At 48.4% G+C, this 12225-nt stretch overlaps 1 protein-coding gene across 2 annotated transcripts in view; it reads left to right on the top strand.

Moving 5' to 3' along the window:
- Positions 1 to 12225, top strand: part of CACNA1B (calcium voltage-gated channel subunit alpha1 B) — a 298976-nt gene that overhangs the window by 170589 nt on the left and 116162 nt on the right. For both annotated transcript variants that reach the window (XM_053961845.1, XM_053961844.1), the window contains exons 13-14: positions 6324 to 6436; positions 10713 to 10825. In XM_053961845.1, coding sequence (XP_053817820.1) covers positions 6324 to 6436; positions 10713 to 10825 — 226 coding nt within the window. The remainder of the gene's footprint in view (positions 1 to 6323; positions 6437 to 10712; positions 10826 to 12225) is intronic.

Genomic DNA, 12225 nt, shown 5'->3' with positions numbered 1-12225 from the left:
GCAGCACAAACATCTGGGAAGGAGCCCAGCTGGGGCTGAGCTGAATTGCGGTGAAAAATCAAACCCTTACAATTCTGATAGATTTGTAAGGCCCGGTATGTATTTTTTATTACAGCGCCGGGCACACACCAGGATTTCCCTTCAATGGGCATGCGTGCCCCTGAAAACTCCTGATCTTTTTTTATTACTCTAGCTAATTTACATATTCATAGAATTTCACAATGGTTCATGCATATTCATTCTTTTGATTTCACGTTACACTTACAGCTAGTTACACTTGTACTCAGTTTTTGTCAGAAAGTACAGAGGGAACTCCTGGGTCACTCTGCGCTGTCTGTTTCAAGGTCTGAGGAGTCTTTCTTATCTCTTCAGCTTGGAAATTTGCATTCTTTCTCCTTAGCTGGGGCAGTTCTGCTGGTGCTGCAGTTACCAGACTAAACAGCGTATTTTACTTACGTTGGCAAGCTCGAAGCGGCACATTTCACCTAAATCCAAATGGTTTTCTTACCCTGTTAAATTTTCACTCTGTCTCATTGCCCTCCAGGAATGCTCCTGGAAAGCCCCGTTCTGCCCAAGATTTGTGCACAAATCCATTAGATAGAGGCAGAAGGAGATAGCACAAAACCAGGGGATTTCAAACAGCTCCTGGAAATACTTGGCAAAATCCTTTAACTGGGAGAGTGACAGAGTTTAAAAATGGCTTAAAATTTAATCCATGATGGGGGAACATCACTGCAGAGGAGCAGGGCCTGGCTGGTGTGATGCAGAGCAAGAGAGAAATCAAAAATGCCAACGATGTTGTTTCAGGGAAGGTGCTCAGGAATGAACTGAGGAGACTTTTTGGGAACTGTAGCAGCAGGAGAGGAGCACGGAAAGGATCTGCTAAACCCTGCAACTCTACCCAGGCACCTCTAATTCAATTATACCTGTCCCTCTGGGGAGAAGTTTAATTACATTACAAATTAATTTTACTTAAAGAACAGTTGGTAAAAGCCTACAGGTCTGCATTGATTTATTTTTCCCTTGGTCTTTTCTTTTAACTTTCCTGTTTTGAATTGTTCTGATTAGCTTTCTCTGCTTGATGCTCCATATCTGTACAAGTGCTTTGGAAAAAGGACTGCAGGAGCTTTGGAGAGAGGCTTGGGATTTCTTTAGCCTTATTGAAAGCACTGATGAGGAATTCTTTGAATTCTTGTGGTATGATTAATAACAGGCCCTACTTCATGCCCCTGTAATTATCCTCAAATTCAATCAGAGATTCTCCTTCTCTGTGTGGAAAGGACTCCAGGGCCAAACAGGATTTCTCTCATGCTGCAGATGGACACTGCTCAGTGAAGCACAGAACTTTGGTTAAATAAGCTGCAGTTGCCTATAAAAGAATATATTTCATGCATGTATTTCATGATTTTATTATCATCTCTTCACGCTCCTTTCCACCACTGCCAATATTCCAGGAAAGAGATTTCTGTCAGAAACCAACTCTGGAATGGCATCACTGAGGTCTGGTAGCAGCAAAGATGAATTTCCAGCTGAGGGCCCCTCAAAATCCAAGCTGGGGACACCGTGGAGGAGCAGAGTGACTTTGGACACGTGCAGCAGCTCCTGCTGTGGGGGAAGCTGCAGGCTTTGGTGCAGGGCAGGAGGCCCCAGGGATGGGGCTGGGGGTGGGCTCCTCTTCCTCTGGCTAAAGCTGTGGGGTGAGGTTGGGACCAGAGCTCTCTGTGTCTGTGGGATGGGTTTAGGGACTGTGGGATGGGTTTAGGGACTGTGGGATGGAGTTTTGGGACTGTGGGATGGGTTTTAGGGACTGTGGGATGTGTTTAGGGACTGTGGGATGTGTTTAGAGACTGTGGGATGGGTTTTAGGGACTGTGGGATGGGTTTTAGGGACTGTGGGATGTGTTTAGGGACTGTGGGATGTGTTTAGAGACTGTGGGATGGGTTTTAGGGACTGTGGGATGGGTTTTAGGCACTATGGGATGGGTTTAGGCACTGTAGGATGGATTTTAAGGACTGTGGGATAGGTTTTGGGGACTGTGGGATGGGTTTTTGGGACTGTGGGATGGGATTTAGGGACTGTGGGATGGGTTTTAGGGACTGTGGGGTGGGTTTTAGGGACTGTAGGGAGGAGGTTTCAGCACTGGGTCACTCAAGTTTCACTTGGGGATGCCCTTCCCAAAGCTCTCTTCTTTCTCCAGGAAATCCTTCCTGGCTCCTTAATCTGTAGGTCTGAACCCCAAATGCACAATGTCTCCTTTTGATAAATCCAGTATCCAAATTCAGCATTTGAGCCATTATGGCCTGAGAGCCTTCCCAGTGCTGAACCTCATGTTTGGGGCAATTTGGCCTTTTTTTTGGTGCTGTTGTTGCCTTTGAAGTCAAGACCCAGCTCTCTCTGGATACCAGTATGCAGCATTTGTAAGGAAAAGGCTTTCTGGAGCATTTTTATTTCTGCCTGCTGAGCATTTCACATCTGCTCGGGCAAAAAGGGGAAAGTTTGGCCCTGCTGAGGTTCTCCTGTTTCATGTGAGAGGAGAGTGAGGAGAGGGAAGTGTCAAGCTCAGCACCTGCTTCTGATGCCACTGGCCTTGGAAATGGAATTAATCCATAAATGATTGACAAAAAGGAGCTGGTAACTCTAATTAGGAACCTAATTCAAAGGTGTGGGGTGAGGAGATGCTTGCACGGCCTTTGCCAACAGCACAGCTTGGAAACGAAATAAGAGTGTTTGTATCAAACTTTTCTTCCTTAAATCACATCACAAAATGCTTTTGAGTAAGGCAAATGAAATTAGGCGAGGTTTGAATACCAGGAGGCCCAAACAACAAAATTGCATTTTCAATTATTTAGGCAGGGCCTTCTCAGAAGGAATCGTGTGTTGGATGCAGCAGCCTCTCCATGGAGCCAGCTCCTTCTGCCTGAGGAGTTCAGGGTCTGAATTCCACTTCCCTCCATCCCAGCCTCCCTGGGCTGTGATTTGTAGCATCTGGTACCTGCTGGGACACAGCTCCTGCTGCCAGTTCTGGGCTCTGCTCTGGAATTCATCAGCTGGGAAAGGCCAAGGGTGGCTCTTGCAAGAACAGCAGAAGGAAGTTGGTTTTTAGATGCTCTGAGTTTTAAATATTTCCTGCCTTTATATATATATTTTTTTAATATAATCAAGTATTTCTTGATTCTCTTTTGCCACTTTCTAGCTTTTTCTTTTTTTTGGGGTGATAATCTGGATTTGCAGGTGTGTTTGCAGGATGTGTCAGCCTGATGGTGACACCTTTGCACTTGTGATATGCAGGGAGTGTCCAGCCTCCTGCTGGAGCGCTGACTGAACATTAATCCTTGGTCCTTCCTCCTTTTTTGCTCCTTTGGGATGATGGTAATAGTCTTGGCAAAGTGTCCAGAGGTCTGTTGGTACAAATTTGCAGTTAAAAACACTACTGAGGATTTTGCTGTTCTGTGGAAGATTCTGGGGTGTGACTCGGGCAGGCGAGGCTGGGGCAGAGATGAGGGGATGAGAATCTCCCTGCTAGAGATATGACACATGTGGGGGCTGGGCATTGCTTCCTGGAGGATCTACAACCTCTCCCTGTGATTTTATCAGCTGGTTTAACAAAGCTTTCACAGCATTGGCTGGATATCCACCCTTGGCATAGGGACACTGCCTCTGGAAGTCATGCCAGTCAGCACCACCTGCTGAGTGTGACACCAAAGTCCCTCCCCAGCTCTCCTGGAGCCCCTTCAGGCCCTGGAAGGGCTCTGAGCTCTCCCTGGAGCTTCTCCTCTCCAGCTGAGCACCCCCAGCTCTCCCAGCCTGGCTCCAGAGCAGAGGGCTCCAGCCCTGGAGCAGCTCCAGGTTTGCTCTGGTCTCGTTCCAGCAGCTCCAGGTCCTCCTGCTGGTCCCAGAGCTGGAGGCAGCTCTGCAGGTGGGGCCTCTCCAGAGCAGATGGAAGGTCAGATGGATTCCCAGCACAGTTATGGATATCTCCTTACTCTGGGATCCTTGGTGCTGGAGACAGAGTTTCCCCACTGAGTCCTTGCACCTCCTGTGAGAAAGGAGAGAAAAGCTGCAGCTTGGTCAGGTGTGAAGAGGCTTCTCCTCAAAAGCTCCAGGCTCAAGGTGAGGGGGAGTTGTGCTGCTCCTGTGCCCATGCTCTTCCCTGAGCACTGCGATCCAGAGGGTGGATCTGCCTCTTCCTGGGAAAAAGGCTGTGGGTCTCAGATTTTGTCATCTTATTCCTCAGCTGGGAACACGTTGCCCTTGAGAGTCTCCTTTAATGATCTTGCTCCTGTTCTCAAGGAGAGCAGGTCACGTGGGATAATTAATACTCGCCTGAAATTTCCTCCCCTTTTGCAGATGTTGGCACAGGTGTCCTTGCAGGCTCCTCACCAAGGTGTTAATAAAAGTCTCTCTCATCTCATTATTGCTTCCTGGATTTCAGGGAACTTTATGCTCATGGTGTTCCATGACTGGCTTTCATTTAAAATTTAAAATTTAAAACCCCTTTTTATTTTTGGGTAATTGCAGCTGCATTTTTCAAGGCATTTCCAAAGACACCCAGAATGGCCCTGGGCCAGCTCTGCTCACTCCCTATGGATGTGCGAGGCTGGGAATGGAAATCCAGGCAGGTGGGAAGGACCCTCACTCCCTCCTGTCTCTCCCCACACTCAGCTGAAGCTGCAGATTGCAGGAGGTCAGAGAATGGTGGAATCACAGAATCTTCTGAGCTGGAGGGGATCCCCAAGGACCATCGAGTGCTGCCCCTTTCCCTGCCCAGACCCCCCACCAACCCCACCCTGGGCATCCCTGGCAGCGCTGGCCAAACGCTCCTGGAGCTCTGGCAGCCTTGGGGCCGTGCCCATTCCCTGGGGAGCCTGGGCAGTGCCAGCACCCTCTGGGGGAAGAACCTTTCCTGATCTCACAGAATTCACAGAATCCCTGGGTTGGAAGAGACCTTCAAGATCATTGAGTCCAACCCAGCCCCAACCCCTCAGCTAAACCCTGGCACCCAGTGCCACATCCAGGCTTGTTTTAAACACACCCAGGGATGGTGACTCCACCACCTCCCCGGGCAGCCATTCCAGAACTTTATCACTCTTTCTGTGAAAAACTTTTTCCTAATATCCAACCTAAATTTCCCTTGGTGCAGCTTGAGACTGTCCTCTGGTTTTCCAGCCTGAGCTGCCCTGGCCCAGCCCCAGCCATTCCCTGGCTCCTGTCCCTGTCCCAGAGCAGAGATGGGAGCTGCCCCAGAGTGCAAAGCACCTGGAATCCAGGATCATCCTGCTGAAATTTTCCTTGTATCTGCTGCCCCTCTTCTGTCTCTGTGCACCTCTGCGTAAAGTTTGGCACCATCTCCTTTTTATCATTCCTGGAATCATAAAATCGAAATTACAGGCGACTTTCTTGTAGCATCTGTTCTGCTGCAGCCTCTGAGAACCTCCTGTGCTGCACTAAACAAGGTGAATAATCCCCACCTTTTGAGGTTTGATTCTTTTTCTCATCTTTTCTGCAGAGAGAGAGCTTTGCCTTCTGCTGTTTGGTTTTTCTTGGTAGTGTAGGTGGTTTTTACTTTTGTTTTTTTTTTTTTTTTTTTTGTTTTGTTTTGTTTTTAACATTTCACTCTTGCTGTTGCTTATTGGTCTCCAGATCCAAACTTAAAATGCCAAAGGCAGTGTTTGCTGTAGCTTCAAGTCCTCAAAACTTGATGTGGAGATTGAAGCCTCCAGCTCTGTTCCTTCTGCCCTTTGTTTCATCATAGGTGATAAATTTTCCCATCAAAAGCTTCCCAGCCTGTGATATGTGAAGGAAAAGGAAACAGAAGGGGCTCTTCCATAATTACAGGGCTATAATAAAAATAAATGTGGTAACAGGAGACACAACACCTCTGAATATGAGCCCTCAAAGTCAGCACTTCTGTTGGGTAGGAAGGTATTTTTATCATCAGAGGATGGTACAGAAACTTACACCCCACACCCAAAAGTTTCCATCTCTTGCAAGTACAGAAGTCCCAAAACATCTCTGCAATTAAATTTGACCTTTAAAAATATTAGATCCAGGGCTTTCCTTTGAAATTCCTGTCTGGAGACAATGAGGATATTATTTAATGCTCCTTCCCCAAGAGTAGAGGTGAGCATTGCCCTCACACAGCTCATGGACATGCAGAAAGAATTGTGCCAAACTCTGCCTGGGGCCTGTTTGCCATTGCACAGGGATCTCCTTCTGCCAGCAGGCCCTTGGTGCTGTGAAAAAAGGAACAAAAAGTTCCCCACATGAAGAGCTCTGCCCACCAAGGGCTCACGGATGAATTTAATCTCTTCTCTCATTTCCAGATTTCGCAGAGTTCGTTTTCCTGGGGCTGTTCCTCACTGAGATGTCTTTGAAGATGTATGGGCTGGGGCCAAGGAATTACTTCCACTCTTCATTCAACTGCTTTGACTTTGGGGTGAGTAACTTCCATCAGGGTGGATAAATCATGGAATGGTTTGGGGTGGAAGGGACCTTAAAATCATCTAATTCCAACCCCCTGCCATGGGCAGGGACACCTTCCACTGTCCCAGGTTGCCCCAACCCCGTCCAACCTGGCCTTGGACACTTCCAGGGATCCAGGGGTGGCCACAGCTCCTCTGAGAATTCCATTCCAACCCTTCCCCACCATCGCAGGGAAGAATTCCTTCCCAATATCCCGTCCAACCCTGCCCTCTGGCAGTGGGAAGCCTCCCTCCTGTCACTCCATGTCCTTGAGAACCCTCCCTGTGCCAAGCAGGTGTCTCTCCTGCCACTCAGGTGCTGGGCGTTTAAGGAGGAAGTGGTGCTGGGAGCGTCTCCTGCGGGGAGCAGTCCCTGTATAAATTAGCAGTGAAATGCATTAAGCTTCCCTCGTTATCCTCCTTTTGGAAGGGAAGTGACAGCGGGGGGATTTCATTTCCTCCAGCCCCGGGCTGTTGGCAGCATCAGCGCCCCTGAGCGCTCTGATTGCCGGCAGATTCTGTCCCTCCCATTGCAATGAGCTGATTGAAAGACAAAAAAACCCCACACATCTTCCTGCTCATGCCACCCACTGAGCAGCCTTCACCTGGAGTCACACAGGCAGAGCTTTTCAGACATCACCAGGAGCAGCAAACACCTGATGAGGCGACAGCAGGGCAAAAATTCAAATTCTTTCAGTGCAGAAGTCCAGGCTCAAACTGCAGCTCTGGCACGAATAGCGGGGCTGGGTTTGGCTCCACCTGACACAGAGCCTGGCGTGTGGATGTTAATTTATTCATTAAAAGCTATTAGCTGTAATCTGTGCTCGCAGAGGACAGCTCGGCCTCTCTTATCTGCAGCTGGGCTGAGCAGGACTCAGCTGTTGTAACAATCCAGATACGGAGCTTTAGATCCAGCCACGGGCACAGGGAGAGTGGCTCAGGTCACTGCTCTCCTCACCCAGCCCTGCTCTGACATTCAGGCTGTTGTTTCTAGCTTTTATCTGCCAAAATGCTGGGAGTGACTCTTCCTCCACAAAGCCAAATTCCTCTGCTCCCACAAGGGAGGAGGAGGTGTTGTCACCTTCAGTGAGTGACCCTCCTAAATCCAAGGCTCTGAGTTGAGCCGATTTTTTCTCTTCTTGGCCGTGACAGCAGCAAAGCTCAGAGTAAATAGAATTTGAGATTCAGTCACTCACCTGTGTCCAGCACCCTGAGGTGTTGCACGAGGCTGTCCCAGATGTGGGGCTCTGGTTTTGAGGTGTCCTGGCAGCTGTGGTGGCCCAGAGGGTTGGGTTGGGCTGTCCTGCTCAGCCCAAGGGACAGTGCCCAGACCCAGACTGTCCAAAAATTGTCCTTTAGGGGTGTCACTGATGCCTTGTGAGGGCTGCCCTAGAACAGAGACTGGACAGAGCTAAAGAATAAAGCAGGGATTTATTAGGAGGCCTCAACAGATCCAGCTTGGGCAGCACAGGGGTCAGTGTCCTGCACTGGGTGGGCTCTGAGTTGCCCCTCAGGCTGGCTGCCAATTTCCTTGGATCCCTGGATCCAGGATGCTCCTTCCACAAGGAAAGCTGGTCAGGGACAGGTGATTTAGGAGCTTGCACAAAGCAAAGGCTGAACTCAGGAGGTGTCTGAGCTTTGTGGGCTGTGCAGCCCTGGCAGGGAGCTCTGCCGAGGGTTTCCCAGGAGGGAAAGCTGTTGATCTGTTGCTAATTCCTCCTCCTTCAGAGAATCCATAGGGATCCTCTTTCTGTCTGTGTTTTTCCCTCCCTCACCCACCTTCCAGCCCCCAGAACAAATTCAGCACTGGAGCAGCACAGAGCTCTGTACCCAGTTTTGTCTGACAAACCATCGAGACGGAGCCGTGCGAGCGCACAGGGTGAAACAACAAACCAGAGCAACATCTGCCTGGGGAGCACCAGCCCAGTGGGAACGGGCTCCCAGGAGGGCCTGCTGGGGAAATTAATTATCAGTGCTGCGTGCAGGGCTGAGGAAAGGTTTTTGCTGATTCATGAAGGTTGGAAAAGCCAGGTGCCTGCTAAGGAAGGCAGGAGCCTCCCCTGAAATGGAAAATGTAAACGCCCTGCCTCCAAATTGTTATAATTTTGAAATTAAGGGGCTCTCAGGCAAAGATATGGGAATAGGAATAACAGTTCATTATTAGGAAAATTAAAATTACAAATGCAATAGTACAAAAAAACCCCAAACCACTGCCAGAGTGAGAGCAGGCCCTGGCAGGCTGTGGGTCAGGGTGTGGCAGCAGTGCCATTCCATGGGGGCTCAGCCCTCCTGCAGTGCCAGCTGTGCTTCTGCTGGAGCAGGATCCTGGACAAGGCTGGAGTTTTCCTCTGGAGCTCCAGGGCTGCTGGAGATGGGCCTGGGCTCCCTCTGGGAATGCAGTGGGGCAGAAAGCTGCTCCTCTGGGAATGCAGTGGGGCAGAAAGCTGCTCCTCTGGGAATGCAGTGGGGCAGAAAGCTGCTCCTCTGGGAATGCAGTGGGCAAAGGCTGCTGTGCTGTTCCAAGGTCAGATTGGATCCAGGTAGGAATGCTTGGCTCCTGCCCTGGGTGAAGCCTCTCCCCATGGGATGCTGGAATTTTCTCAGCCATGCAGGGACACTCAGTGGCCATGAACAGCAGAGATCTCCTGGAGGGAGGATTGGCTGTGGGAGAGATAAAGAAAAGTGCCCAATGCACAGAGGAGAACTGCCCCAGCTCTGACAGGTGGGGATAGAACACACACCAGCTACACCTGAGACAATGAGGGATTCCCAGTGATGGGAGAGAAGTTTTAGTTCTTCTTCAGATGGTAGACAGTGGAATTATCAACTGTTGTGGATCTCCCTTTCCCTCTGTATTTTCTGGAAGCCCAGGGCACAGCCTGTGTTGCAGGACACTTAAGCAGTGATGGAATTCTCAGAGACATGCAAGTTTTTGTCATGAAAGGCTGGGAAAAGGAACTGTTGGCAATTGCAGTTGAGCCAGCAATAAAAGATTCTAATTAAAAATGACTGTGTCCTTCAAAAAAAAAAAGGTATTTTGAGGTATTTTGATTGCTAGAGAAGAAAGCAACAAGCTCCTCTCAGTGTATAACTCACAGAGTGTTCTCCTCCTGGGTATGGAGAAAGGTTGGTGAGGGTTTCCAGTTCTCCTGGCTAATTTAGGATTCTCCTGAACTTTTTGTAACAAAGGGGCTCTCAGTGCTGCTGCCCCCATGAATCCTCCCTCCCACAGCTGGGCTCTGGTGATAACCAGTTCTAAACTGGTGTTTATGGTGTGCTCTGCCCAGCTGGGGCCCACGGGCAGTGGGAGCTCAGAAATGTTCATGGGTTCATGTGAATTATGCCAGCAATTGGCAGGGAAATGCCTGTTTGATCCTATTAACTCTGCAGAAACCTGTGTGGGTTTAATTGTCCTTCCCAGCTGTGCTGAACCCATCACTGTTTGTCCTTTTCCTAATGAAGGATTTTTGAGAAGATTTTTTCCCTTCTTGAGGTGAATTCTCTGCCATCCTTAAACTGACCAGAAAAACAAAATTTGAAAAGCCCACCTCGATTTGGGACAATTTTTTCAGTACCCCAAGGCTGAGGACCAGGCAGATGATGGGGTGTCTGTGCCAGAGGCTTTGCAGAATCTCATAATAATTATTGCTTTAATTGCTCTCCTAAAGACTCTCAGCTGCCAGAAGTTTCTGGTAGATGTTACCCAGAGCTGCTGTTCTGCTGTAGATGAGGAGTTTTAGTCCTTCTGGTGGGAAGGGGAGGATGGGGCAGTGCCCTCCTGCAGCTGTGCAGGTTGTGTGGGGTGAGAAAAGGAATGACAGTGGGCTGACAGGAGAATGTCCTTTTTTGCTCTGGTTTTAAGCTTGTTTAAAACAGAAATCTCAAGTTATCACTCATATTTTGTGGTAAAAACCTCAAGTTTTGTTTTCTTTCTGAGTCCCATCAACTGCTGGCATGCGAAATTGAGCCAGCATTTAAAAAAATCTAATTAAAAATGACAGCATCCTTCAAAAAAAAAAGGTATTTTGAGGTATTTTGATTGCTAGAGAAGAAAGCAACAAGCTCCTCTCAGTGTATAACTCACAGAGTGTTCTCCTCCTGGGTATGGAGAAAGCTTGGTGAGGGTTTCCAGTTCTCCTGGCTAATTTAGGATTCTCCTGAACAGCCTGAACCCTGATTCCTGAGCCTCCCTGGGAGCCCCCCGGGAGCTCAGCAGCAGCTGTGCCCTCTCTCAGTGGTCTCTCCCTGCAGGTGATCGTGGGCAGTATTTTTGAGGTCATCTGGGCTGCAGTGAAGCCGGGAACCTCCTTTGGCATCAGCGTCCTGCGAGCCCTGCGGCTGCTGAGGATCTTCAAAGTCACCAAGTAAGTGCAGCTGCCTTGGTGCTCACAGCAGGCTCTGAGCACCCCAGGGAATCCCTGTCCCCAGCCCCAGAGCCAGGAGGAGAGTGCTTTCCACATGGATCAACGACAAACTAATAATTAAATCGCTAAAAAGTTAAAAATAAACCAAAAAACCAATGCCCCAACCCGCTGGGGGAGCTGGCACAAAATCCCTGCCTGTCCCAAGGTCTGCAGGGGGACAGGAGCAGATTGAACCTGCAGATGCAGAATTCCCCTTTCCTCGGCTGGGCAGTTGGAAATGTTGGGAATTGAGCCTGGATTTGTACCCACAAGGGATTTTTAGAGCCCTTTCTCTCCTCAGCCTCACGTCCAGGTTTGTCTGCCCTTGGTTCCTCGGTGGGCTGACAGTAGAATATCCTTTGCTTTATCTTTAGGCTTATTTAAAACAAAAATATTGTGTTATCACTTGTAATTTGTGGTAAAAACCCCAAGTTTTATTTACTTTCTAAGTCCTCTTGATCTGATGACAATTCCCTGAGTGGGAATGACAGTGGGCTGACAGGAGAATGTCCTTTTTGCTTTGGTTTTAAGCTTGTTTAAAACAAAAATCTCAAGTTATCACTCATATTTTGTGGTAAAAAAGTTGGGTTTTTTTTCCCTTTCTAAGTCCCATCAACTTAGAATATCCTTCTTTGCTTTATCTTTAGGCTTATTTAAAACACAAATATTGTGTTATCACTCATATTTTGTGGTAAAACACCCAAGTTTTATTTTCTTTCTGAGTCCCATCAACTTCCCACTGATCTGATGACAATTCCTTAAGTATTCAGGCTCTGGAAAAGCAGCTTCCCTGGGGATTGCTGGGTGCTAATCCCCGGGCTGAGCTGCTGTGTTGACACAAATCTGAAATGTGTTCCTGCTGCCTGGGCTGGGATGTCAGAGTTTTTCAGGCTGGAGAATCTGAGGTGGAATTTTCTCTCAGGTTTCCACAGCTTTTCTGGTGTTTTCGTGCTCCTGCCTTGAGTTAATGTGTGCTGGCATTAGCAAACAGCTCCTGTGCCATTTCCAAACCCATCCAGAGCTGTTTCTGCAGGATTTCTCTGGAAATTGATGACAAATTTAGGTGCTCCTGCTGTTGTTTTCCACCTTATTTTTTACACCATTACCTCCTCAGTGCTCCCTTGTTTCCATCACTCCCTGAATTTTTCATAGCTTGGAGGAACAGCCCCTCCCTCCAAAATACCCCAACCACCTTAAATAGATAAAGAAAATCTGAGCAAAACAGAAATTTGAAGTAACCAGGAATGAGTTTTGTAGCTCTGTAGGGCTGATTTGTACCTGCTAATTGTTTGCTGCTAATTATTATTATTCAGGTCCCAGGTTTGTGTGTGGTACTGTGTCTTTTGTTGTCCTCTGGGACA

The sequence above is a fragment of the Vidua chalybeata genome, chromosome 21 (genome assembly GCF_026979565.1).
Source record: "Vidua chalybeata isolate OUT-0048 chromosome 21, bVidCha1 merged haplotype, whole genome shotgun sequence".
Lineage (NCBI taxonomy): Eukaryota > Metazoa > Chordata > Aves > Passeriformes > Viduidae > Vidua > Vidua chalybeata.
This window is presented reverse-complemented; position numbering and strand designations above follow the sequence as displayed.